At 49.8% G+C, this 27,131-nt stretch overlaps 1 protein-coding gene and 1 long non-coding RNA gene across 5 annotated transcripts in view; both read left to right on the top strand.

Annotated features, from left to right (window-relative positions):
• B4GALT5 (beta-1,4-galactosyltransferase 5) overlaps positions 1-12,803 on the top strand; it is a 39,550-nt gene extending 26,747 nt beyond the window's left edge. For all 4 annotated transcript variants that reach the window (XM_042801106.1, XM_042801107.1, XM_032993625.2 and 1 more), the window contains 7 exons: positions 3,365-3,478; positions 4,366-4,490; positions 5,168-5,284; positions 6,145-6,332; positions 6,561-6,683; positions 7,182-7,283; positions 9,777-12,803. In XM_042801106.1, coding sequence (XP_042657040.1) covers positions 3,365-3,478; positions 4,366-4,490; positions 5,168-5,284; positions 6,145-6,332; positions 6,561-6,683; positions 7,182-7,283; positions 9,777-9,924 — 917 coding nt within the window. In that variant the 3' untranslated portion in view covers positions 9,925-12,803. The remainder of the gene's footprint in view (positions 1-3,364; positions 3,479-4,365; positions 4,491-5,167; positions 5,285-6,144; positions 6,333-6,560; positions 6,684-7,181; positions 7,284-9,776) is intronic.
• Positions 12,804-12,863: 60 nt separating this feature from the next.
• Positions 12,864-23,911, top strand: LOC122154186. Its single transcript, XR_006166111.1, has 3 exons — positions 12,864-12,882; positions 18,528-18,582; positions 23,876-23,911. It is a non-coding gene; the product is annotated as an uncharacterized LOC122154186 (long non-coding RNA).
• Positions 23,912-27,131: the final 3,220 nt, after the last annotated feature.

The following is a 27,131-nucleotide window of genomic DNA, read 5'->3' as shown; positions in this document are numbered from 1 at the left end:
CGGCCAGGGCTGCCAGCCCAGGCTATTTTAAGGTTGGAAACATCAACTAAAGCAGACATAGCATGAGGAAATAGCTGATTCCCTGAGGGGCGGGTGGGTTTGATGCTCCACCAGTGCTGCTTGTGGTGGTGAGAGGCCCTGTCCTGCTGTGGTCCTGGCCCTCAGGGCTCCGAGCCCTCAAAAAAATCTGTGTGTTCCTGCTGCCTGCAGCATGCAGGGAAATGGCTACCACATTAGTGTCAGCAATACTGGTATTGCTGCTACTGAGGCTTTGCTCAGGCCTCATGTCCATCACAGCTCTGTAGGCATGAGCTGATACCCCTCCTGCCCCAAGAGCTCTGGCCATGAGGACAGTTATAACATATAGAAGGACTATGCACCATCCTTGGGCGACCTTCCCTGGCAGGGAGGTCAAAGCAGCTGCCTGATGGTTGGCTGTGACATCTGGAAGGCACGTGGCACTGTGGCCACAAGGATCATGTTAACACCAGGATCAGTGTCTTCCCTCCCTGACTCAGTTTTCAGGTGCCTCGGTGGGACCTGGGTGGGTGGCACTGCCTGGCTAGTGCATCCTCCCCACACCCCTGTGGGCAGTGTGACAGCCAGGAGAGCAAACCCGCCTGGTACAGCTGCAGGAAGGGACAAAGCAAAGGCCTTGATCATCCCTGTCGTGACTCAGAGCTGCTGGGAGGAGTTCCTGGGCTCTTCGGCCCCCATCCTACCCTGCAGGCAACAGTGGGCGTCACATCCCTGCACATCCCTGCATCCCCTCCCCTATTCCCGGGAGAGGCATGTAGAGCAGGGGCAGGGATGCTGCTGCCAGGGGTGAGTGGCACAGGTCACAAACTGGTTTGGGCAGTAGAAGACCCTGGGACCCCTCTCTGGTTGTCCCCGCTCCAGCCCCATAGAGCACTGGGAAGTAGGAGGCTGCCGATGCTTTCTGAGCCGCAACCTCTCCTGCACACCACGCGGGCCCCAGCAAGGGGCTGGTGGGGAAGCAGCTCGTTATACAGTGCTGCCTTGTGTCTGTGTCCTCCTGGGACCTGGGGCTTTTCATTTCTGGGCAGCTTCCTTAAAAATACAATATCCCACCCTGAATGGCAAAGTGACCAAGCACAGGGTGGCCTGCTGCAAACACGGTGTGCCTGACCCGTTCATCTGTATTTATTCTTTGCCCTTAGCTTTTTTCACCTTGTACTAAAATGAGGAAATAATTTATAACTTTTTCAGCATTTCCTAATAGATGCAATAATAGGTTTCCTGTTTGGTGAGCTGAGAGGGGTCCCTTCTGTGCTTCTGCAAGCAAAATAGGCAGCCCTTCTTGCAAAAAAGGGGAGTTGATGTTCACTGTGCATTTTCTGCTGGACTAAATTTTGAGTGTGCGGTCTGGTGATAGGAGTTTAATGGTATACGGTTATTAAAATTTCAAGCAGTATCAAGCATCCAAAATAGTATCTATCATACTTGAAAAGCCCTTAGGTTCTGTTTACAAGTTCATCGTGAGTCTGAGATAGTTTGGGTACCACTTATTTGAGCAGAGAAACAGTATTAACAGCATTATTGTAGGTACAAGCACAATAAAGCAAGCTGAAATATCAGGCCAGCAATGACTTGTCCCAGTTGATTTAAATGAAAGATTTTGACCTTGCAGGTAAAGGCAACCCACCCTGCTTTGCTTTTAAAAATTAAATTGTCACTAGATTATTTTTTCTTGATATATCATTAATGTGGCTATTAGGTGCAGCCTCTTTGCTATGAAGAATATACTGTGCTTATGCAATTACTTAAATGTCCGTATCCTTAAATATGATTTAGATTCTTAACTCTTAGCCAATTCATTTACTTCACTACATTGTAATTCTGGGCTTACTAAATTGCTCTCAGGATAAAATGTGTGAAACTTTTTTTGCTATCAATATGTTCTTGAAACTAAATGTATGCTTAATTTGAAAGGTTATAGCTGCTGGTTTATAAAAAAAAATAAAATCTGAATTTCACACTGGGTTCAGTAAAATAACTTAAAAATCTGGCTACCTACTGTAAATCGGGTGTTTGCTGATGAATCACTTGCAACCCTTGTGTCCAAGGCTTTGCAGAGCTGCTTGGACAGCTCTTGCGGGCGGTGGGCAGGACACTAGATCATCTTTTGTCTCTGGGTACCTGAACACCAGCTGGTTTTGTACTGTGCTCATGAGAAACCAGGGCTGTTCTTGCTTTGAATCAGCGTGGTGATTGTCAGCCCGCTGGCGTACTTCTGCAGCTAGCTGCTGTGGCAGTGCCTGTGCATGGTAAGGTGATTGGAAAGAAGGAGACCTTCTCGTCCTAGTAAATCTGGAAGCTGCCCATGATGGGACTGGGTGGCTCAGCCCTAAACGGCTGCTTTCCAGGACCTCTGTGGGGTATATAGTTGGTGCTGGTGTCCTGGGTGCTGTGGGACCAAAAGGCCAATCCCCCTACTAAGCATCTGATGCGTGGAGAAAGTGGAGAGGCAGCATCGTCCTGTAGCAGCTAGTGCCTCACTACAGGCAGGGAACTTTTTCTAGTGCCTAAAATAAAGGTTATGCTTGGCTAAAGATGCCTTATGCAAAGCTGGTGACTTCCCTGTAGAAAGCAGAAGTTCATGGTAATGTAAAAACCTCTTTAAAACATCTACAGGTGTAACAGGCTGGAGGGGTTTTGCGCAGGAGGTAAAAGGATGCAGGGGAATGGGGGGCTGGAGAAATGTGCTGTGCTGGGCACTGCTGCAACTGCTGGGGCACAGGAGCTCCTCTGCTTCTGCAAGATGCAAACACAAGGAAAGGCTGTGTGTAATGTGATAGTTTTTATTGATCCTTTGAGGAGGACACAAGGAAGGATTTCCCTGTGCAGACGGCTGTGCTGACAGTCCTTGCTGGCACTGGGACCTGCCCGGGGACTTCCCTCTCCGAGCCTGTTAGGAAATGACCTGCTAGAGGGGCACGTCCTCTGTCGCTGTGCCATGGTCCTTCAGGAACAAGGTGCTAAGTAGCTTTTCCTTCCAAGCACCATGTGCTCCTTTGCTTTGAGCTGTTTGTGGTGCCTAAAGGTGACACTCAAAATTCTTCCTTTGGCCAGAAAATGTGAAGGTTTCTTTGGTGTGGCATTGTCCAAGGCAGCTAGGGTTTCTGCAGCCACCTGCCCCTGGATGGGGATGAGCACCCAGCTGGGTTGCAAGTCTAGAGCTTGTGCTGCATGGGGGTGTCCCCCATGCAGTTGGGGACATCCTCAACCATGGGTGGTGGCTTTGGAATCTGCTTGCAGCGGCAGAGGGAGGTGGCTGGAAATAACAAGGACCTGCAGCTCAAGTGTAAACTTTTCTCTATTTTTTTTTTTCTCCATTCCCTAGATTATCCTCTTGATCTGAACCACAATGACACCTTTCTTCAAGCCACAACGTTTCTTCCTGAAGACTTTACCTACTTCCCCAACCACACCTGTCCTGAGAGGCTCCCTTCTATGAGTGAGTAGCATCCTGATGGCCCTGTGCCACTTCTGCTCCATGGCTTTGGAGGGCACATCATGGCATTCCCTGGCTTGCTGGCATTGCACCTTTCTCTGCTGGGCACCTGGGGGATGAATGGGAGTGCTGTTTGGAGCCTGGTCCTCTCCTGGGAAATTGTTGTTTATCCCACTCACATGAATTAATCCCTGCTGCATTGGAGGCATGTCTCCCTGCTGAAGCAGGAGCCTGTTGCTTGTCAAACGCAAACAAAAGAAGGATTGTGTGCTGGCAGCCAGTCAAAAGGCTCAGCCAGTCCTTTTCCAGGGGCAGCAGCAGCAGGGTAGCTCCCTTGTCCCCCAGCAGTGCTGCTGGTCCCAGCCCCGAGCTGTGCCGGGTACAGCTGGGCAGGGGCTGGTGCAGGAGACAGGCTGGGCCCCCCCAAGGGAGCTGCAGCTGGGAGAAATGCTTCCACCTAAGCAGTACTGCAGTGGAAAGCTGGGATTTTGGGGATAAATGGTTCCTAAAGGGGGGAAATGGCTTTCTGCTGAGGTGTGAGGTTTTATGTCTGCTGGAAACTTGTATGGAGTAGAGGAGTGCTCTGGCTGGTGTGGGTCTCTGATGGAGAGCCGCATCCAACAGTGACCACAGTGAACAGAGCCCAGCTACAGAGGAGATGGAGGTGTTAAAAGTCATGCCAGAAGCATTTCCTAATTATTTTTGTTGGTACTTGCAGAAGAGAAGAGGCTGCCTTCATTCAGTGCTGGGGGATAGAGGGCAGGGATGCTTCAGTGCTGGGGATAGAGGGCAGGGATGCAGCAGAGCTCTGCCCTGACCTGGCACTGAGCTGCCCCAGTTCCACAGCAGTTCCTGACCCCCTCCTCTGCTTCTCCTTGCTGTCTCTGCAGAGGGCCCCATCGATGTAAATATGAGCGAGATCACGATGGAGGATATCCACCAGTTCTTCTCAAAAGACCCTTCCATCAGGCTGGGAGGCCACTGGAAGCCAAGTGACTGCCTGCCTCGCTGGAAGGTAACTGGGGAGCTGGATAGCCCTGTGTCCCTGATGAGCACAGGGGATGGAGAGTCCTGGGTGGGTGGTGGGAAGTTGTTAACAGGAAAGTCTCTGATATGCTGCAGCTCCGGAGCAATGAATATAAGGATCTCTGAAGTACCTAGGGAATAAATGCTGAACTCAAGAGCTGATTTAGTGATGCACGAGTCAGCTCTGAGTTTTTGCAGAGACCGCTGCGGAGTCAGGCAGTGGGCTCGCCTGCCTGCTTCCCTGCTGCCGAGCCTCCTGCTCCCCTCGCCGCCCTGTCTGGGGTAAGATTTGGCCCAGAGAGGCAAGGTAGCAGTGCTGGGGACTCCTGTCCCCAGATGGAGGTGGCTTAGGGCAGCATGGAAGCAGTTGCTGGGCCTCACTCCTGCTGTCCCCAGCGCTGGGCAGGGGCAGTGAGGTGGGGGGGTTGCTGTGGATCTCCCTCCCCTGTTCAACATTATGTTGAATTTCCCCAAAGCAACAATTCCCCCCAAAATGAATAGGAAATCCATGTTGTGGAGGTTGTAAGGGTTTCGGGCTGCTCAGCACTACATAGGAGACTCCTCCTATAACACCACAGCAGCCAGTCCTGCTCCTCAGCCCCGGGGTCAGTCAGCAGCAGGAGCCACTGGTGTGGTGCAGTAAGAGCCATGTCCTCTCTCCTTCAGGTGGCGATTCTGATCCCATTCCGCAATCGATACGAGCATCTTCCCGTCCTCTTCAGACACCTTATTCCCATGCTGCAGCGGCAACGTTTACAGTTTGCCTTCTACGTTGTGGAACAAGTGAGTGAGCCCTGGAGCAGTCAGGGCAGCAGCTGCTGGGGCACAGATGTGCTGCACTGAAAAAAAAAGTGTCTGCCAAAGCTGCAAGTGTAGCTCTTGTCTGTGTCCCAAGAAGTTTACCTGCCAGATCACATCATTTAATCTTTGGCAGGTTTAGGGTTCATGTTAAAATGTGTAAGTTGTCCCATTCTGCATAAAAGTGGCACAGCTAAGAGGTGTGCCCAAAAATGACTGGTTTTATCTGGGAGATAAAGTAGACATTCTGAGTTTTGGGTTTGTTTGTTTTGGTTTTGTTTATTTTGTTTTGTTTTTTTTTTTAAATCCTGTATTGGAGAAGATTTTTTTAAAAAAGACAACTTTGAACCAGGTATTTGCAGTTTAAATAATGCTGTGTTATTTTTGTATATTCCTGTAGAAGTTTGAGCATCCCCTAGACACAAGAATGGCCTGACCAGAGTTATGTGTTTCTTGTCTGGGCAGTATCTAGAAGACTTTAATGAATGTAAAACATAACTGTCATTTGATGTGCATATGAATGTGTTACTTAAACTGTCTGGCTTCACCCACCCAGTAAAATGTACCTCCATATTTAGCTCTATCTTAAAAAGAATGATCAAAAAAATTTTTTTTTCAAGTGTCTGAGTAATAAGACCTTAGCATCTTTATTTTTACCTCCTGCACAGTAAATTGAATATTCGAGCTTGGTTGATCTCCCTAGTCTGTCTGTTCCAATGCATCATTTCCTTTTGTGTCACTGATGTGGGAGCTGGTTGCCCTCTGCAGTTTTCTAGACTGAGAATGCACGTGTGGAGCACGAACTGCACAGGGCTCCCCTTGAGATGAAACTCTCTCCCTCCTAGGCTGGGAACCAACCCTTTAACCGTGCCATGCTCTTCAATGTTGGCTTTCGGGAAGCAATGAAGGACTTGGACTGGGACTGTCTCATCTTTCATGATGTGGATCACATACCAGAAAATGACCGTAACTATTATGGGTGTGGACAGATGCCGAGGCACTTTGCAGCCAAGCTGGATAAGTACATGTATCTGTAAGCACTGTTCTTCTTCCCCACTGCCATAATAGCTCAGGAGCCAGTGTTAGATTTTATTTTTTCAAAAGGTGACAGATGAATCTCATTTCGCTTCTCAGGCTTTGTACAAAGTGAACATGAGAGGGGAATAGAAGAAAACATCCTCACAGCTCAGGCTTTCCCCATTGCAGGCGGGAGAGCTGCAGCACTGGTGGGCTCTGCCTTAACCCCTTCTCTCCCTCTTAGGCTCCCTTACAACGAGTTCTTTGGTGGAGTGAGTGGCCTGACTGTTGAGCAGTTTCAGAAGATCAACGGTTTCCCTAATGCTTTCTGGGGCTGGGGTGGTGAAGACGATGACCTCTGGAACAGGTACAGGCTCAGATCAGCCAATGTCCCTGAACACTCTGACCCTGAACTCTGGTTTTCTAGAACCACTTCTGACACTGATTCTGTGAGATTTGCATCTCTGCAGCCAGCACTGGGCGTTCTGTGCCCACTTCACCTGGGCTGGGGAAGAGCCAGCCTGGCTGCGGTGGCTTGGTCGGAGCAGGGGCCACTCCAGCCTGCACAGGCAGTAGATGGGAAGCAAACAGTGAAGTGATGGGTGGGAAATTATTGGCTCTGTGTGCAATATCTCACGGGACTAAGCTCAGACTGATCTCAGCTGAGTGGACGCCTTGCGGTGCTGAGCGCTGTGTGACTTGCTGGGAGCCCAGGCTGGTGTGGAGAGGTTTGCATAGCTGATCTGCTGGGTGGAAAAGCAGAGCCCTGAGTGCACTATCTGTGCTATCCTGGCAAGCATTGAAGGCACAGCAAATGCAACTGTTGATTTCTTAATTTTTTTTATTTCTCCTCTTACTAATGCAGAGTGCAGTATGCAGGCTACTCGGTGACTCGACCAGAAGGAGACACAGGGAAATACAAATCAATTCCCCACCATCATCGGGGAGAAGTGCAGTTCCTAGGAAGGCAAGTATTTATTTTTTTTTTTTAAGAATCTCAAAGCCCTTCACAAAGTCTGTACCATGTACAAGGCTCCCCACAGCTGCTTGAGGCCAGTAACAACCTTAACTCATGAAGGAAACCATCTGTGGGGAGATGGAGACAGAGCACTGCCTGGATTCCTCCATCCCTACATTTTATACCCTGCATCCCTACAACGAAGGGTCCTTGCTTTCTGGCTGTAGCTGCTTGGATGCCATCCAAAAGATGGGGTTGTCAGCACAGCAGGCTTGGGGGCCTGTCCTGTAGCTCCGGGGGGATGTTCCCAAAGGGGTGGCTAATGCCAGATGTCAGAGAAGCTTCTATTTTTCTAGAAGAGCCTGATTTAATTGTTGAGGGAGGCATTGCTCAGCCTGCAGAAGGCTGAGATCAGGGGCTGTCCCAGTGTGTGGCTGCTAAAGCATCAGGTGTCCCTGGGGACACTAACAAAGTCCAGTGGCAACACCCTGGGTTTGCCCTCCAAAGGCAGTTGCTGTTGCAGAAGCAATGTCCCCCTGCAGTGTTGTTCTTCGGTAGTAGACAGTGTTCAGGGTTTTGAGTCGGGGTGGCACTCGCACGGGTTTCATCCCATGGTGGTGTGTGCAAACAGGGAGCTCCACACACTTCCACCACAGTGCTGAGATGGAGCAGCTCAGCCCTCTCCATTCTTCCGTTCCTGCCTCTTGGCCCCAAACCAGGGTGGGTGGACAAAGGCCGTGTATTCAGGGTTTGTTCTCTTGTGAGACTTCGGACATCCATCAGGAGCAGTAACTGTCCTCTGTACCTAAGGAGCAAAAGTACTGCATGAACATACTGTCTTTTTTCTCCAAAAGGTAAATTCTGCCTGGAGCTTTCCAGGAAGGCTCTGACCCTTTTGCCCAGGAGCCATGTTTTTTTCGGAGAGTGTGAGGGTTGGTTGAATGACTGCTTGTGCTGAGGACCTTGGTGGAATTTGAGTTTTCTGAAAACTATGCAACAGAAAACCATAGAAATACCTTTTTCGCAAACTACTGCAGGGCTTAACACTTGTAGGTGATGAGCTGCTGGACAGTGCAAGCTCTGTTCTGCAGAGGGACTCCTGGCTGCTGATGGTAGAGGTAGCAAGGAGGATTTATGTTGCAGATACCATTTGAGCTACCTGCTGGTCTCTTTTTAGAGAGATCCATATTTGGGGGAGTTTCTACTTGAGGTTATGTCATCTTTAGCCCTAGTTTTCATTTCTCTGGTGGGCAGAATGCAGCCAGTAAGAGATGCTTTTCTCATTTCACTCTTGAAAGAGAAGTTGGTTTTGGCTTAAAAAGCCATATTTAGTCAAACCCTTGAAGCATGGAAGGCTGGCAGTGCAGTGGGATTGAGCTCTTGTTCCTAATGTTTCCCTGGTCTCCTGGCCCCAGCCAGGAGCCCCAGTTCAATGTCAGCAGGAGCTGTGGGTCAGCGCTGCAGGAGGGGGAATCTGTGGGGAAGGTGGGCAAGGCAGGGGTTCACCTGCCCGACCCCCAGCCAAAGTGAGGCTCAGCAGTAGATATCCTCCGTCCCACCTCTGAAATCTGTGCTTCCTTCTGCTCTGCACTTAGCCCCAGGCAAGTACTAACTGCTGCCATCTGAGAGCCCCTCTCCTCGAGTCTGGGGACCCAACACTTCTCACTGTGGAGAAGGAAAGTGTTCGTTAAGGCTCTGAGTGTCCTGCCCATGTCCTGGTGCTGTGGCCTCTTTGCAACCAGCTTTGGCACTTTCCTCTTTGCTCTCACCCAGCATCTTCCTTCCATCACATCCCTTCCCTGGTGCTTATTCTGTCAGCAGTTCTCAGCCCAGCTCCCCCTCACCCAGCTGCTGCCAGGCCTCCAGCACTGCAGTGCAGAAACTCAATGTCCTGTCCTACTGAGATGTTTCTGCTTATTTTATTTTTCCCCACCCACCCTTAGCCCTTATATCTCATCGTGCTGCCTCTAAATCTGGTTGAGGCTGTTTTTGTGCACCAGCTGCAGTTTCCTTCCCCAAACCATCATTCTTCTAGTTTTACTTCCTCGTCCCCTGTCTCTCAGACTAAAACCATTTAGTTCTGATCTTGTTTGTGGTCCAGTTTCTTAAAAGTGGAAAGGACCACATCACCCATCAGCTGTTTTTTTCCAGGATGTTTTGGCTGGTCACAGCTTGGCAGGACCCACCCAAGCTCAGCCCCCTCCTGGGAATGGGACCCGCACGCTTTTGGCAGGAGTTGCAGGTTGTTTTGACAGCTGAGTGCTCTCTGGTGGCACAGAGAGCATTTTGCTCTTCATCAAATGATGGACAGTGATTTTCTAAAGTTTGGGATATTTACCAATACAGAAAATGTGACTGTTATCTTTAAGGGATCAAATTCATTGTGTTGTAGCTGCTACTAGGACTGGCTGTTTTAAGGGTGTTTTAGTAGTGTTGGGAGGACTTTGCAGAGCTCTGTGGGATTCGTGGAAGTGACTCTGGCCTCTGGTTCTCATTGCACAGGTATGCCTTGCTGAGGAAGTCAAAAGAAAGGCAAGCCCTGGACGGCCTCAATAACTTGAACTACTTTCCCAACGTCACGTATGACACCTTGTATAAGAACATCACTGTTAACCTGACACCGGAGCTGGCTCTGGTGACCGAATATTAAGAGGAGAAAATAACTTTGCTCTGCCCTTCACCAAGAAAGCACCACGCTAGACTTTCTTTTCTAAGAGTTATTGAGGACAAGTGACACTTTGTCTAATGAAGGATCACAGTATTTTGGAGATTAAGGCTGAAAGTGCACGCACAAATTGCCCTAACTGTACCAATCCAGCCCGATACTCATGCAGTGAGCTCAGCAGTCTCTTTTCTTTTTTCCGCCACTTGCTTTCTGGGTTTCGGGACAACAGTTTGACCTGCTGCTGTCGTCTCCACATTCCTCCTCCACCAATCTCCAGCACTGGGACTCGCCTAGGATGCACTTTCTCCTCTGGGAAGTGGCTCAGCTGAGGGACTCTGGCTTCTCGACAGCGAATGTCAGGAGTGATTCGGTTGGCAACTGCCCTGGTGGGAAATTCAATGACTTCTGATACCATTCTTCTACGTCTGTGCGGTTTTTTAAATGACCTGCTTGAAGTATATACAACAGAATCGCTTCTTAAAGAAGTGTAAGTGTAAATATGCTGTGTAAATTGCCCCTTTTTATTTTTCTCCTATGGCTCAAATCCAAGCTAGAGGTTTACATACGGTCACTCATTTTAGTCCTGAATTCTGTAAACACTTGTGTGTGCATCACTGTACTTGTGCAAGGTGTTCCCTTTTAAGCCAGTGAGACTGCTTGCATGATTTAAGCTGTGCATATGCAGAAATGTTTGTGGGACAGGGCTCTAAACTTTCCAGATGAGAAATACAGCTGTGTCATTGCTCATTCCAGAAACCACGGGGTGGCTTTTTCCACAGAGAGTGAGGAAATGGGAATATTTATGAAAAAAAACTCCCCTTTCTGTCACTTTTACAACCTGATGAGCAAATGAATCCAAAAGCCGTAGGGAATAAAATCCCTTGCCTGTTGCTGTCTATCCCACTGGTGGCAAGCATGAGCTTGGCAGATGGCTCAGGAGCTCGTGTCCTCGGGATGGGGCAGGTGGCTGCCCCGCACTAGCAGCACCCTGCTGTCATTCCTGTAATGTGACGGTATGGTTTGGGAGGTGGTTTTCATTTGTATTTATTGTGTAAATCTAGCAGCACACCAAAGTGCTGCCTGAGCCAGGTAGGGCACTTGGTTATCACTGTCGGCACCTGGCAGCACTGGCACACACGCAGCTGGTGGGGCAGGTTGTTGCAGGTTAGTGAGGGTGAGAGAAATGAAGGACACATGAATCAAGCTCAAGAAAAATATGAGGACCGGCAACCAGAGAGCTTGGTCTGACACCCCATCCAAACTGGAGTGCCCCCTCTCTTCTCCCAGCTGCCATCCCCTTCCCCAGAGCCGTGGTGGGCAGCCTGGGCTCCGGGCTCTCCTCCCCCCTGACCCTCAATCCAGTCCTTACACAGCACCAACACGGTCACTTGTACTGGACCTCTCTGACTTAAAAGTAGATACATTGGGTGTTGCTTTTTAATTTGTATTTATACATAACAGTGGGTACTTAACTTCTGAAGTACTTTAACTTTCTTTTTATTGCGTTGTTTGCCTTCAGTTTCTTTAACTTCTCATGGTTTACATTGTTTTCTTGGTTCTGTGGACGTATGATCCCCATATGCATCTGTTGTGGGTGTGACTGCCCAGGGCATTCCTATCCTGCATCCAGAAAATGTTAGTTTAGAAAACACAAGTTCTTGTGTAGATCTTATCGGCCAGTATGAGAGGGCAGTGAGCCTGCCCTTGAAAAGCGCTGATAAGTTTGTAACTTAGGTTTAAAGTCTTTGAACTTTCATGTGCTTTAATCTCGCTTCCTGAGGGGATTCAACCTGGTTATTTATAGACAGAGGTGAGGATTTGCTTTTTATGGCGCATATAGCAATAAAGACTTTGGCTTCTGAATCTTGATCTCTAATTCATGTGGACCCTTTTCAGATGCTGAACCCGCGTTGCTCTGCCCCTCTTTTTTTTTTCATCTTGAGACCTTGCTAGAAATCCATCTGTTTAATGGTGCTTCAAACAAGGAATGTATTTCAACTAGTCCAAGTTCACTACCCCAGGAATCATGCATGTGTGTGTGAGTAGGTGTTAAACTACCTTAGTCGGGATCCTCAGCCTTTGATGTATACCTGACACCCATTGCACCTTGTGTTGAACAAAAAGCCGTTACCTCTGCTCCGAAATGCACTCTACGGTTGGCACAAAAGGGTCCATCCCCCCCCAGCAGCATCCCTCTTCATAGTTCTTTTGTTCTAATCACGTTGAGTTTTTTTTCCCTTTTTAAAATGTGGAATATCTGAAAATGTGCACTGTTAATCTTATCAGCTATGTCAAATACTGTATAGTAAATGTAACTGTTAAAAACATACTGTCAAGCGCATGTGCTGTTATGGTGTAAAAATTCCTGTATTAAGGAGAACTTGTACATATTCTGGCAGCTGAAATTCAACAAGGCCACTTGTTCACCCCTTCTATGTCAACACCGTCAGTCAGCCCCACTGAAGGGCAGGTCCTGTTCAATGCTGATTTCTTTATTTTTTTAAATGAGCCATGTGGGTTTTATTTGCAAAACTATTTATTGACAGTTAATTACCTGTAAAGTTCTGCTCCTCTAAGGGAGGTATCATCTGAGCAACAGCCATGTGCTTCAGGTTGCTCACCATCAGAAGTGGCTTTAAACTCTAAAGTAGCTTTCCATCATCATGGCTTTTGAGCTTACTGTTATGTTTTTAAGAGGTGCCAGGGGGACATTTTTGCACTGAAGACTAGTGTTTTAAAACACACACACACTTCTCAGCAAAGCAATCCTTTGTGTCATTACATTTATTTACCCATGTGTTTGTACATTTTTGTATTTGTTAATTTATGAATGATTTTTTCAGTAAAAAATACATATTCAAGAACAAAAAATAGTGGTATTTTTTTTTTAATAGGTTGGCCTGTGCTTTTTTTATAGGAGGTGGGATCCGTAAGCCTGGAGGGGTAAGTGTTTATGAGAGTTTGAGTAGAGGAGGGTGAGGCCTGGATGCTAACAGCTGGTTAGAAAATTCCTATTAGGACTGGCCAGAAGTTGAGTGCTGGATGGGGATGCTCACAAGCTCTTACTACTCTGTATATGCTAAAGCCTTTTTTCCAAGTAGTACTGATGGAGAGGCCGGCTGCTGTGGAGGAGGTGCATTTAGGAAGATACCTAGATGAAGGTGTTATGATGCAGGGCTCAGAGATGTTGGTAGGGAGGGTTGATAATTAGATTTTTTTGATCAACAAACCCAGGCAGACAAGTTTCCTTGCAGCAGCTTTAAAATATCATTCTCCTGCTCTGCAGCATACAGGCATGCATGCTAGAATAAATATCTGGCAGCCCTGGCTTGTTCCAGGCCTTGCCTTTATTTAGCTCACTGTCTTCTGGGAAGCTTCCTCCCACCCACGGCGCTCAGCTGGAGCCTGCGGGGTGGCAGGCTCCTTCCAGCCCCTGCCACCCCCCAGGGATGGCAGCCTCGCCTCCCCCTGTGCTTGCTGGAGCGAGGGTGGGAGCTCCTGCACTGGTGGGAGTCCCTGACCTCCGTTTGGGGGGATCCCCATGGCCATGTTCCTCCATGGGTACCCCAGCTGTGGTGACTTCACTGTTTGCAGCAGCTGGGCTAGGCAGGGCCTGGAGGAGATGGATGCACACGTAGAAATTTGGGGTTGCCTCTATACAGGAAAAACTAGAAGGGTAGGAGTCTCCAGCCTGTGTCCCAAGTGTGTGTGTGGGACCCCCTCACTGGGACCAGCTGTGAAGAGTTGGGAGCAAACCCCCCTTTATTTTTTTGCATGGGCTGTGCTGCAAGGGGGCTGTGCAAGGGACTGGCATGGTGGCACAGCTCCGGCATGGCCACTGCTGCAAACCAGCAGCTGCAGAGCGAGGCTTTCCTCTAGAGCAGCCCACGCCTGCGAGGGAGAGTGCTCCCTGCTCAGGTTGGAAAATAGCTCAGCCTTCTACGCTGCAAAATCCCTGAGCTTTTCTGCAGAGTGCATTAAAAAAAAAAAAAAAAAAACAAACAAAAAAAAAAAAAAAAAAAAAAAACAAACAGCCACCAAAGCAAGGTGTTTTTTCCCACGTTTTTTCCTGCTTCATCTTAGCGTGGCACAATAAACCTGCCTGGGATGGCACCCAGAACCACGCACATCCCAGGGTACATGTGGCTCTGGGGGCATCCCTGCCCACCCAGCACATTGCCAAGACCCTGCCCAGAGGGATGCCCTTGCTCAGGAGCCGGGGAAAAGGCTGGTCAGGACTTTGGGGCAGGGGTTTCTGTCCTGTTCACATGTATTTTTATGGCACTCCCCAACCCCAGCAGGCTGGGAGGTACCAGCAGGGGCACTGATGTGGGCTGGGGAGGGGCAGGGGTGCTTTTCTCCACACTGCAATGACCATGAGGTGGAAGTGTGAGGCTCACAATGCTTTGCATCTACTTCTTCCTCTTTGGAGCACCTGCTCTAGAAATTAGCCTGCTAAATACCACAAAAACCATAATGACTTCTTCCCCTCAAGGATTCATGCAGCATAACCTTTTCCTGACAGAGATGACTCTTTAAAGGCACCAGATCAGGGTGGCTGCACGCATGTAACTGAAGACAGGGCTATGAAAATGAGGTGGCCCCTCTTGCCAGGCAGATGGAGATGAGTTACTCCAGTTCTACCTGAACTGGGCTGGGGAGTGCCTGCAGGACAGGGCCAGGTTGCCTGCCCAGTGGCCACTGGCACAGCTCTGCTGCTGGCATGTGGCATTGGCGTGTTCCCTGGTCCTAGCCAGGCTGCTATGTGAGGTGATACCCCTGGTGAAACCTCAGCGTGGCTTCAGAGACTCTGCCAGCACTAGGTAGCCATTTTTAGGTTAAACGTTTCTAGTTGCAGCAATTTTCTTCCCCTCTAGGTTTACTAATTTCCACAGCACCAGCCACAACAGAGCTTCTTGCCAATGTGCCATGGCTCTTGGGTTGGCCTCTCTCTCCTAGCAGAGGTAAAGGTGCTGCCCCCCCCCGTCAGGCATGGCCAGGGGGTCCCACAGGAACCCGAAGCCCATGGGTTTGCTGCTCCAGGTACACTCCCCACGAAAAGGACAAAGTGTCCCCGGATATTTATTCTTCCCTTGGGTGAGCAGTGTGACAATATTGACTGATATTTAAGAAGGACACTTGGTAGTCACGAGGTGAGGGAAAAAGTGAGCAGGAGTGGCAGAGTCATGGAGGATTAACTACAGCTCTCAGGCTGCCCTTAGTAAACCCTGCTGGAGGAAACTGTTCAAAAAACCCCTTTCCTCTGAAAGACTTCCAGGTATGTAGCCAAGGGCTTCCAGCAGCCCCTGCTCCTCTCCCACGATCAGTACCGATAGCTCAGCCCCACGGCGATGTTTGCTGCGCTGCTGCCTGCCATTAGGATCTTGTCTCCCACTGCCCCGGGTACCCCCTTCACCATCCAGCCACCCTGCCTATGCCCACCCAGTGCCCTGCTGTGCCCCCAGCAGTGCCCACCGGGACAAGAAGCCTTGGTGATGTCCCTCCAGGGATTTTGGGCACCCCTTGGGCTGTGCCAGCCCCCTGCTTGTACTCCCCTGGGAGAAAGGAGAGCCCCAGCCCCGGGTGCTGCCCTCCTATGTGGCAGCTTGGCCAGGGCTCAATAACATTTATCTGAGTTTTCAGGCTGTCCTATCCAGGGAGCCATAAGCAGGGCCACATGCACTGGTCCATATCACAGCTCCCAGGCTCCCCTGAAAGTGCTGTGTGTGTGCCAAATTGCTTTTGGATGAGAAAACTGCAAAAAGGGGGAAATCCAATAACTCATCTGGTATCACCTGGGTGAAGCAAGAGAAAATGCTCCCCTGTGAGCAGCGAGGGCTTGGGCTGGTGGTGGATGCCACCTCCTTCAGTGCTGGCAGGGATGCAGGATAAGTGGGTGGTTGGGCCATAGTGGCTGGGCCAAACAGGCAGAGCTGGTCAGCCAGGGAAAACTATGGGATGCCTGGACATCCAGTTGAGAAATCGGGTCTTTACGCGCCGTGTCGAGCTGCAGGGACAGCAGGCAGCAGGGCAGTTTCTGAAGGCCATGAACGTGGTGGCAGGTTCGGGACTCTCTTGCACAACTGCCCGCATCACCAGGACCGTCTGCTCACTGGTGCAGCAGGTTCCCAGTGAACAGGAATGCTTCCTCGGCCATAAAACTGTGAGTCACCTTGCAATAAGCACCTCGCTCCAGGGCCAACATGAGCAGTGGCGATGCCCTGTGACCCCCCGGTGGGACCAGGCGTGCCTTCCCTCCCCTGCTCTGCCCCAGGAGGTGTCGGGGGCAGGCAGTTCCTCCCTAGGAGTGTCAGAGTAAAACCAATGGCCTCAGTGCGGTCCATGCAGCCACGTCTCGGCCCTGTGGCAGTTTGCATTCACCCACAGGACAGGCTGGGGACCTGGGATGGGGGGTTGATGCACCCAACATTGTGCTTCCCAGGAATGACTCCCAGGCACCCAGGCTCAGGCCTCCCCACTCTCATCCCAGCACTGCTTCCCCTCTGATTGCATTAAAGCAGCTAATTGCATTATCAGGGTAATGGCCCAGGATGCGTCACACAGTACATGTGTGCCAGGGTCTTTGTTGTCAATAATTGCCTCCAGCACATGGCTGAGACCTAATCCCTGAGCCAAGACCTTTGTTTGACAAAGCAAACTCATTCATAATTCAGAACTGCTTCTGTAGCTGGAAACTTTTCATAGGCAACTGAATGGCCAGGAGATGCTGTGGCCTCCAGCAGCAAGCCCCAGAGCGAAGGAGGGATAGAATACTCTGCCTTTAACAGAGCTTATTTCTGTTTGGGTTTAGAGCTCGTGTAGAAGGGGGTCAAATGAGGCAGTGCCGGGTTTACAGCAGCTCATGGGTCAGTAATTCTGCCCGCACTAGGCATAGGTGGAGCTTGGGGCTCTCTGCCAGGGGCAGTGGGGGGATTACCTGAACACAGATCAGCTTTTTGTCTGAGCAAGTGCCTGCCAAGCTGCTCTCTCTGCTTCACTGCTAGAAGTGTTTATTAACAAAGAAAACAACTGCAAGCTCTGCAGAAGGGGGCTGCACCTCCAGCTATGGAGCACACATTGGGCAGCTACATCTGCTGCCCTCCTGGCCAAACCTTGGTTAGTGAGATGATCTGGTACCCTGGGATGAGGTAAAAAAGAAAAGCTGCAGAGGTACAGATCAGCCCAATCCAGCTTGTGGGGAGAGGGGAGGAGAGCAGCCCCCAGGCACCCTCACCCAGCTGCAGCCCTTATTTCAACAGGTTGCAAATAAGGCAGGTGCTTCAGTGCAACCCAAACTGGGTGCTGAGCAGCGATGTGGGGCTGGGAGAGCAGTTAGTGCTTCCACCTTGATGAGGAGCTGTGCCCCCAGGTCCCGTCCTGCCCAGAGGGGAGGTGGGCGATGGGGTAGAATCCCACAAGAGCCTGACCTTGTCCCCTCGCCCCGGGCCAGCCGCTCTGGGGCAGGATGATGACGGGGCTGAGGGTTTCGGGTGGTCAGGGCTGGGTGCAAGCGGGGAGTCAGACCCCTCAAGGATGCCCAGAGATGCTCAGGGGAGGGCTCAGCAGGTGCTCTGCAAACGGCTGAGCCCACCGACCCGCTCCGGGGGTTTCAGGAGCCCACAGCTGAACTGTCAGGAGCGGGGCGGGCACCGGGAGGAGGGGTGAACCCCAACCCCAGCCCTCCGCCTACGAGCCGGGAGCACCGGGGAACCGGGCGGCGGGGCGCGGCGGGGGCGGGGCTTGGCCGTGAGGGGGCGGGGCTTGGCGGTGGCGCGGCGCAGTTGGGCTGTGACGGGGCGGGGCTGAGCCCTGAGGGGGCGGGGCCCGGGAGGGCGGTGGCGCAGCGCGGTCCTAAAGCCCCACCTGGCGGCGGCTGGGAGCGAGCTCGGTCTCGGGGCTGGGGACACCCCAAATGCACGTGTCCTCCCCCCCCCCCCCCCCCCCCCCCCCCCCTTAGGCACGGCGGCCTCTGGGGGTACCCACGCGTGTTTCCCCATCGACACACTGTCTCGCAGCCCACCCTGTGCCTGGCCTCTCGGGTTTCTTTGTCCTGAAGCCCCAGGAGCAAGGCTGAGCTCAGCCTCCAGCCCGGTTTACCCACGGCAGCCGTGCCCGGTGCCGTCCCCGCGGGGCTGGGTGCCACAGTGGGCTCGCAGCGAGATTTTGCCAGTCCCGGTGGCCCTGGGCTGGAGCTGCGAGGTGGGAAAGAGTGCACTTGGAAGGAGAAAAGCGGAGAGAGCCTGTGGAGAAAGGCCTTCGGGGGTGCGAGGGGAGGGGATGGGGCTGGCGTCAGCCTGGGGATGCAGGAATGAAGGGAAAGGAAGGCGCCGTGGGGCATTTTAATATTCCCAGGAGCAAAAGTTTTCAGCCCGGCATCCCTGACCTTTGCTGATCAGGGCAATGATGGGAGATGAACAAAATAAAAAACAGCTTGGGGGGAAACTGGGTCCAATTCCTGCAAGAGGGGGAGAAATCACAGGTTTTCAGGGATATTTAAAATTGCAGCGTGAAAGCCAAGTGTGAATCTCGAAGTGCCTGAGGAAGCTGAGCTGCTGGTGAGTAAGCAGTTGTTTGCTTTTGCTTCCTAGGCATGAGATGAAGCCTGGCCTTGAAGATGCTCCTGGACAACCTTGATTTCTCTGGGTGAGTTACTCCTCCTCTTGCAGCTGTCACTGAGTAGCAAGAAGAAATCATTGCAACTGTTTTTCAGGTGCTTAATTGCTTTCTTATGCACGGTGCTTAGACATGGGAATGTCCAGTAAGGATCTCCCTTTCCCCTGCCCCTCTGCTGAACAAAAGTGGTGGATGGGCTGTGGATTTTCTTGTCCTGTGACCAAAACCAAGGAAAGTTCTGAGCTGAAGAGAAACATTTGTCCTCAAGCTCAGATATGATGTTTCATGTTCATGCTATTTTACCCGTTTAATCCTTTTCTCTATTAATATTTATCAACATAACATTTTTATTCTTTTAAACAATGCCAAAGCTTTGCTTTAAAGCAAAAAAAAAGGAAAAAAAAAAGAAGTAGAATAAAATTTTTGAAAGCTTGGACATTTTTCAGCTCCCCATTTCCTCCTTCTCTGCCTGTTTTGTCTCAAACTGCAGCCTGATTTTCATTAAATATATTATTCTGTAGAAACATCAAATAAATGTGCCTAGCCCTAACACTGTCAGCCTTCTGAAATGGGGAGCTGCAGGGTCTGCCTCACTCCAGGAGATGGGCACAGGGAGATGAAGGTGCTTCTCCTTCACAGGGATGGGCTTAGAAACTTGCAACTGCTTTTGTAATAAGGCACCTGGCCCAGCATCCCCACTCCCTTGATGGGGCTCAGCAGGGCTGGATCCCCCTGCCCTGCTCATCGCACCAACCTTTTGCAGCCACCTGCCTTTGTCCCTTCCTCTGCTGCTGGCATGGGAGTGCTCCTTCCTATGACTTTTGGAGAAGCGCAGCATCTTCCTGGGTGCCTCCAGGAATCACTGTGGCACTACTGGCCCTCAGCCATCCCAGCAGAGATCTGGCCAAGCCTACAAGGGAGCCAAAGTTCCCTGTGCTCTGATGTTTTGTTTGGATAAGCCATTTGGCTACCAGAGGGAGAGAGCGGGGGGCTGGGTCCTCTGCAGCCATACTGTCTCTGCGGAGGTTGTGAGCCATGTTTGTGACAGTCCGGCTGTCTGTCTGCATAGGAGGGGGTTGGGATGTAAGTTGGGACAATTTGGGAAGGCATTTGGAAAAGAAGACAAGTGTTTCTGCACATCCGATGAGCCTATCTTGAGAGTTTTTCCTCCTGTGAGAAGTTCACAAGGAATAAAGTGTCTCTTGGAAAACCAAGGTGTCCCGAAGGCTTAACTTGTGCATCCCTGCTCCCAAGCCCAGTGCGAGCTGGTGGCAGCAGTTGATCCCCTGGAAGCATCTCCTGCCCCAGCTCCGGGAGCATTGTGCCCCACCAGGGGCAATTGAGGATGCAGTGAATTTTTACACCCGATGCTGGACTCCTTTCAAGTACTGTCTCCTCCTGAGACACTGCAGTTCATGTTTTTCTTAAGTATACACGAATATCACAAAGTCTGACAGTGGTTTATATTGGCGGATTCCTGCTGCCCTCATGTATCTATCTTGTGTGAGTTGGATGATGTGAATCAGTTCTTTGGTTTTTCATGTTCTTATTTGGTAAACTTAGGTTTGTGTTTTGGGAAACTCATCCCAGTGCTCTAGCACGGTCTGTGGGTATAAATCTACTTTGAATTAATGCTCATTGCCAACATTTTTCAAACTAGATATTGAACGAGAGAAGTTTTTAGTTAATATAAACTAGAGTAATTTATGATGACAAAATATTGCTAGATGTGTCAGAGAAAAGACAATCTGCTGAAATGTTTGACTAGACTCTAGTTAAAAACTGGAATGCTGTTCTGTGTTCAGTGGATTCCCAAAGCCCCTCTCTAGCAGGGTGGGGAGGCTGCTCATCACCAGCTGCCTTTGCTAGCTCCCAGTTGTGTTTCAGGAGGAGGATGGAGACTGATGTTTTCAAACAGCCTTTGGCAGTGAGTGGTGTGTAGGGCCCTGCTGAAACTCAGCTGGTCTATTTTGATGGTGGTTTGTTTTTTGTTTTTTGTTTTTTTTTTTTTTTTTTTTATTTAAGATATCCTGGGTGCAAAATGAGTTTATGGATATTTTGCTTGAGATGAATCTAAAAGTACAGAGCCCTGAGCATGATGCTATACTTAAACTAGTGACTTCCTATACTTTCCTTGTGCAAATGCTGATAGCTGCAACTTGGACAGGCTGTGACAACTGACTAAAAGCAGTTTTCCTGATTGCTTTCCAATGGCTCAAGGATGACTCTTTCTCCTACAAGGACTTGATGGAGTTGGACTTGATGATTCTTATGGGTCCCTTCCAATTTATGATATTCTGTGATTGCAGCACCCAGGCAGGAGCATCTTCAAGATCTGCAGCATTCATCAATTAATGTCTTTGCCTTATTTGTTGAAGGTGCTTAACCTTTGTGGTTAGATTCACTGAGAGATTTTGCAGCCTGAGGGGCTGGAGACCCAACTGCTGCTCAGAAGCAGCCAGGTCCAGTCCTCTGCTCCTCAGTGTCTGTCCATGCCCCGTGGCTCAGCTGCTGAGCCTGAGAAGGCAGCTCCTGCTCTATGAAAATGTCTCCTAGTGCTGACAACCTATTCGCATATGAGTATTGGGCTTCATTATGTTTTCACTCCCAGATACCTTTGGCTAGAACACCAACACAGGGAAATGCACAGCAAAAGGTTTCCATGGTCCTCACTCTCCTCACCCTTAGTCAAGGAGTTACTCTGTGAGATCTGTGACAGCCTCATTATCTGACAGGTGTGGTGTCTTCCTCTCCCCTTCCCTAGGGCAGAGAGAAGACAACACACCTGCCTGGTTTTCCTCCATTCTCTGCCCAAGGCAGTTGTGGGACTGTGTGAGTATGGAGCAGAGAGAGATTTATTTGGCTGGGTAGGATATAACAAGGTATCAGGGTTATCGGTTGCCCTTCTTGATTGCTAAAGCAGCCTACAGCTAAAATCATGATGCTGATAGTGGTGTGCCATGATCACTGGCTGCAGGCAGGTCACTCCTTTGTGGCCTCATTTATATGCCTTTTGCTGGGGCTGCCAGGGCTCTTCCCCCCCACTGGGTCATCAGCCCTGCTGCCATGAGCTGAGTTCAGCATCAGCCTCCCGTGGGAGGCTCTGCAACCTGTGGGGCATTTGTAGGGATGGAAGGTCCAAGACCTGCTGAGAAATGTGCTCAGGGATTAAATAGCAACCTCTGTTCAGGCTGGTACAGTCATAGTCATGTGCATGGTTTCAACACAGGATATGAATTGAAAGGAGGAACCTCAACCAATCAGATGAAAACCATGTTTTTCTTGGGATAATAATTATAAATGTGTATCGGAATACTTTTTCAGAACTCCCAAGGCTTGCACTATGCTTTGCACATCAGAGCCAAATGAGAGTTCATAATCTGAATCAGTTCTGTTCTGAGAGGATCAATAGCACTCAAGAGCAGATTCATGCTTCCTGGGCTTGAATTTCAATGGTTAAATCCGCTTCCCTACAGTGCAAGTTTTTTTCCTTGCTTGCTAGCTGCCAGATCTTGTATTATTGTTATTACAAAATACAGACAATAATAAGTAACAGAAACAATAACTTTTCCTTCTTTGCAATGACACTGCTATGAACATGGAGGAGTGCTCCTCAGAAGGGCCTGTAAGTGCAGGAGGCTGCATGTGCTCTAAGCAGCAGCTCAGAGTTTCCAGTGTTAGGTTTCCATTCAAAATAATCTAACCCATTTCTTATCCAAACACATACCTGGAAGAGTGATGGCGGAGCTGGACTTTTATATTATTTCCTTTTTTTTTAAGGAGAAGGTGTGCTCCCCCTCAGACCCTCATTCAGGGCAATCACTTTAGATTGAGGTCCAGCCTTCGCAGCATGTTCCTGTTCAGTGTGGCTGCCTCTGATGCTTTTAAGGGATTTTTGCAGTGTATTGAAAGATGATCAAATCATGGGCGCCTTCTGCTATAGTTTGGGTATTTGTGTGCTGGATCTCTGTACCAGACCGAAAATGAATCAGATAAGGCAGGATGGCACTGGGGTGAGTTGATTTCTGTCTCTGGCACTGTGACCATGGTTTCTGTCCACGCCCCTGTGTGGGGTCCTGAGCCAGCTCTCTCTGAGGTTGACGTGATGCACTGCGATATGCTTGGACCATCCTGGGGAGAGAGGTCTGGAGCAAAGGCTGGGGGTTAGCTGCCAAAGCACCGAAGCAGTAGTTGCTGTGTAGATCTGGGTACATCAGTGTCTCAGCCATGCAGTTAAACTGAAGGATGCCAGAGAAGGGCAGAAAGCTGGTATGAGTCTGGCAGGACTGTGTCCCAGATTGTCCTTAAGGCTGTAACAGGCATAACTTGGCTAAGAGCAAGTTGCAAACCTGAAAGACCTGAGTTAGAGGTTTGATTTATATATATATATATATATATATATATATATGTTTTTTCTGTCCTTCTCAGGCTTGAAGGTGCTTTGCCAGGGGCTGAGCAGTCACAGGGTGATGGCTTTGTGTGGGGCACGGAGCCAGGTCCCTTAGCCATGGGATGCTGTGGGGAGTGGGCACAGAGCAGACACCACTCAGCAGTCCGTGGGTTGGAGTGCTTAGTCTGAGCACTATGGTGTACTGGGCCAGCTGGGCTAAACCAGAGTGGTATCATCCAGAAGGCCTAGTGCTGTACAGCTCTGGCAGTCCCCTGGGTAAGCCTTGCAGCTCCATGTGCCAAGGCGGATGTGAAATCGCTCCCTTGGACACTGCTGAGGTGGTGTGAAAGGACCAGAGGACTGGGTCTGGTTCTGCAAGCGACGTGGGGCTGCTCGTTTCCACACAGCGCTCGTCACCCTGCAGCCTCGTCAGCAGAAATGCCAGTCTCTGCCTGGAAAAGGTGAACTGTGCCAGCCAAACCTTTCAGCAGGGCCACAGCCCCCACCACCCCGACTGCCATGGAGCCAAGCCTGTAGCTGCCCCTCTCCCACCCAGAAGTCATTCCTCCTTGAAACTAAAAAGTGGAAGTCATTCCCTTGTGGAAACGAATGTGAATACAAGCAATGCCATGTGCTAGTGTTGCTCATCACTGCTTCTCCCTGGGGAGAGGAGAGGTATTTGCTGGACGTTTGGGGGGTGGTTTTGGTGTGGTTTTCTTTTTAAACCAGGAGTCCAAAACCGAGGAGAAGTGAGAGACAAGAGCCACTGAATATCAGAATGCTGATGTATCAGATTAATATGTCCATAGAGTCAAGGCTTCACACCCTGCATTTAAAACAACATGAGCATTGATATATTTTCATTCTTCATTTCACACCCTGCATTTAAAACAACATGAGCATTGATATATTTTCATTCTTCACCTCAAGCAGAACTGGATACCTCACTCTGTCTGGCAATGATAGAGAAAACTGCAGTGATCGGCCATCTCGAGCTGAGGACCGGACACATCTATGAGGTGTTCAGGAAAGCAGAGCAGGTTTGGATGCCATGCCTGGTCCGTGCTGACCACAGGTCAGTGCCAGGGATGGGGTGACCGTGCAGCTCCTCTCCTGCTCTCCCCTTTGGGCTGAGGCTGCAGGCAACCAGTGCAGTAGGATGCTGGAGATAACAACTCCCAAGTGCTTTGACCCTTCCCAGATGGGAAGTGTGCACCAGCAAGGTCAGAGCAGAGCTGTGACCCAGGGAGGATAAGGGACTCTCAGACCCCAGGCTCTGACAGGGGACAGATCTCTCAGATATCACTGTCTGTGGGCTTAGTGTGGTGTAACACATGCAGATATTTTAAACATTAGCAGTTTTTCTAAGGCAGAGCAGCATGCGGGTGAACCAGGAAGTCTCCCTTATTCCTGCTGGTGGGAATTTGCCTTTTCCCCCTTCTCCCTCTCTGCTTGGAGCTGGCCCTCTGCGAAGGAGCTGAGCGTGGCAATAGATGGCACTGCTGGCACAGGCTGGAGGCTCTGTCCTCTGTGCCATGGCCCGGAGGGCACGGCTCTGCCGGGGACTGGCCGGGCCTGGTGTCCCAGCTGCAGATACATGCACTGGGCAAATCTGGTGCAAAGTGGCTGCAGCAAGACTTTGCATTCCTAGCCGAATTTCTGCTGCAGCAAGACTTTATGTTAGCACCTGATTTTCTGCTTCTGTTTCTGTGCAGTGGAGAAGGAGGAGGCTGCCAGCATCAAAGAGCATCTCTGGAAACTTCTGTCTGTGAAAAGCCAGAGCAGCAAAGCAGGCGGGAGCTGCCTGGAGGAGCTGGGAGCAGGAGGGGAGCTGCGGGGCAGAGCTGTATGTGTAGGTAGATCTGTTCAGCTCGGCAGGGGTGAACACGAGTCCCTTCTTGCTGCTCGGTGCCACCAGGTTCAGCTGCAGCCTCTCCCTGAGCAGCCACCGGCCATCAGCACAGAATCTCGGCTGCAAACCTCCCCTTTGATTTCACCTCCCCACAGGCTGCAAATTCCCAGCAGAGTGGGTTATGGTCACTGGACTGTTTTAACCTAAATAATCCTTTCTTGATTTTCATTGAAATACTGTAATTTTTGTGCTTTGGTGCATACAAAACCTGTGGAAGAGATCCTCGGCCACTACAAGCTGTTGAAACAGCTTGGGGCAGAGCGGCCCAGGATCTGTGCACAGACCCATGCCTTGCAGCAGACCATGCAGGTAATTGCTGGTTTCATGGTGCTGGGCTCTCAAGGCTCATCATCTTAGGTAAAAAATCCAGGGATTTCAAAATAATGAGGGTTGGGTGCTTTTGTTTTACTTCCTGAGCAGTAGAGCTTTATTTTGGGCTGGAATCCATTTTGTGGAAGTTACTGCTCAGAACAGGGCTGAGGTTCCCACTGCGCTGCACTCGCCTAGGCCAGACCCAGACCCCACAAACCAGCTGAGAAGCTCCCATTGAGCCAGAAATCCAGGAAAGGAGGGAGAGGGCTGTTGTCTGCAGTGTCATTAGGAAGAAAGCAAGTAAACCTTTTGAAATCATCTGCACTCTGGTTATCTGCCTTCATAATATCCCTAATTGCTGAGGAGAACCTGCTTTAAGACAGTCATGGAGGCAGATTGATTCTGCATCTCGCTGGCTCTCTAGCACTTTGTTCTTTTTTCGTTTTGACCTCAGCAAATGCATCTTCCCATATGACTTTGTGCTGCACAGGGGACCAAAACACGCTCTCATCACAAGACAGACTTCCTCAGCTCACTCACAGCCCCGGCAGTTTGCTGGGTGTAATCTACAGAAAGGTGAAAGCCGCTTTATTCTTTCTAATGCATGACCAAGTCAACTTGCTTCAAACATGAATGATTAAAGGCCCATGTGCATTTGTAAATGCCTACATTTTAATTAAAAAGCAACACCCCCCCCTTGAAAATTTGGGCATCTAAAGTTGCATTGTCCTTACCAAAAGAAAATTAATTATTTATATGATATGCTCTGCTCTTTAAATTACTTAGGTTTAATGTACTGCATAGGCACTCTGTATTGATAACAGTGCTATTTTGCTTCCACTTAATCATCACATTTTTTTTTATTTATTTATTAACAAGAACAAAAATACCCAATGCTGGCTGATCTGATACTTTGCTGGGCCACTGATGGGCTGTGTTTCCTTCCAGTCTTATGTTGCCATAATCTTGGTTTTGCTGTAAAGAGGCTGTTTCACAGCCCACTGTAGTACTTGGTGCTGTGTGTAAACTGGGACAGTAGCATTTGTCACCACAGTGACATCTGTCACCATGGTGGTGCTGACACTGATTTGTGTTTTGCTCTCTGTGCTTTATGGGGTCTCTGTTGGTTCTTGTTCATCTACTCACTGTTTTAATAATTCTGACTCCTCTTGGGTGTTTATTTTTAGGGTAATATATAGGCCCTGTGGGTTTTTTTTGTCCTCTCCTATTTCTCCTAAAGTATCCTGCAGCCATGGCAGCAGTTCAAGGTGAATTAGAAGTAGCTAGAAGCAGAGGACAAGCTGCAAAGCTGATATGTGGATATAGCCAGGGGATGCTGGACGACATGGCTGTTCTGGGCTGGTGTACCTCTTCTGTATATTTTGATTACCAATCACTCTGAGCTTTGCTTTCCCAGAATAGAATTTACCAGACAACAAAATTTTTGGACAACTTAGGAGACTGTGTTCAAGGGGACTGGGTGCCTTGAACAGAGGTGCTGCCCTGTGTCTGTGGTTCATAGACATTGCACAGTGCGCATGGTCGTGTCTCTGCCCACAGAGCTGATGTGGGGTGCAAGATAAAGAGGTTGGTACAACAGTTTTCAAGGGAAGAAATGAGTGTTAAGAGACAACTGTGGGACCATCAGCTCCGTTTTTCCCACAGCGGCTGCAGAGATTTCCCCTAGGTGCAACTTGCCCTTTCCTGGCTTATCTAACCCATAACTTGTCATTTTTGGCATATAAATATCCGCCTGCGCTCGCTGCACAGTATGAGTGCAATGTGGTGCTGCCGGGAGAGCTCAGCCCTGGTTTTGTGGCATCACTGCACAGATTTAATTAACATTTTTTTGCCAAAAGCTTGCCCAGAGGAGAGGCAGTGCTGGGCCCACTGAGCTGCTTTCTCCCCCAGCTGGGTCACAAACCTAGAAGCCCTGGCTGCATGTTGAGGACAGTTTGGACCTGA

Source organism: Tyto alba, unplaced genomic scaffold, assembly GCF_018691265.1.
Source record: "Tyto alba isolate M040663 unplaced genomic scaffold, T.alba_DEE_v4.0 Super-Scaffold_33, whole genome shotgun sequence".
NCBI lineage: Eukaryota > Metazoa > Chordata > Aves > Strigiformes > Tytonidae > Tyto > Tyto alba.
Note: the sequence above shows the minus strand (reverse complement) of the source record. Positions and strands in the feature narration are given on the sequence as shown.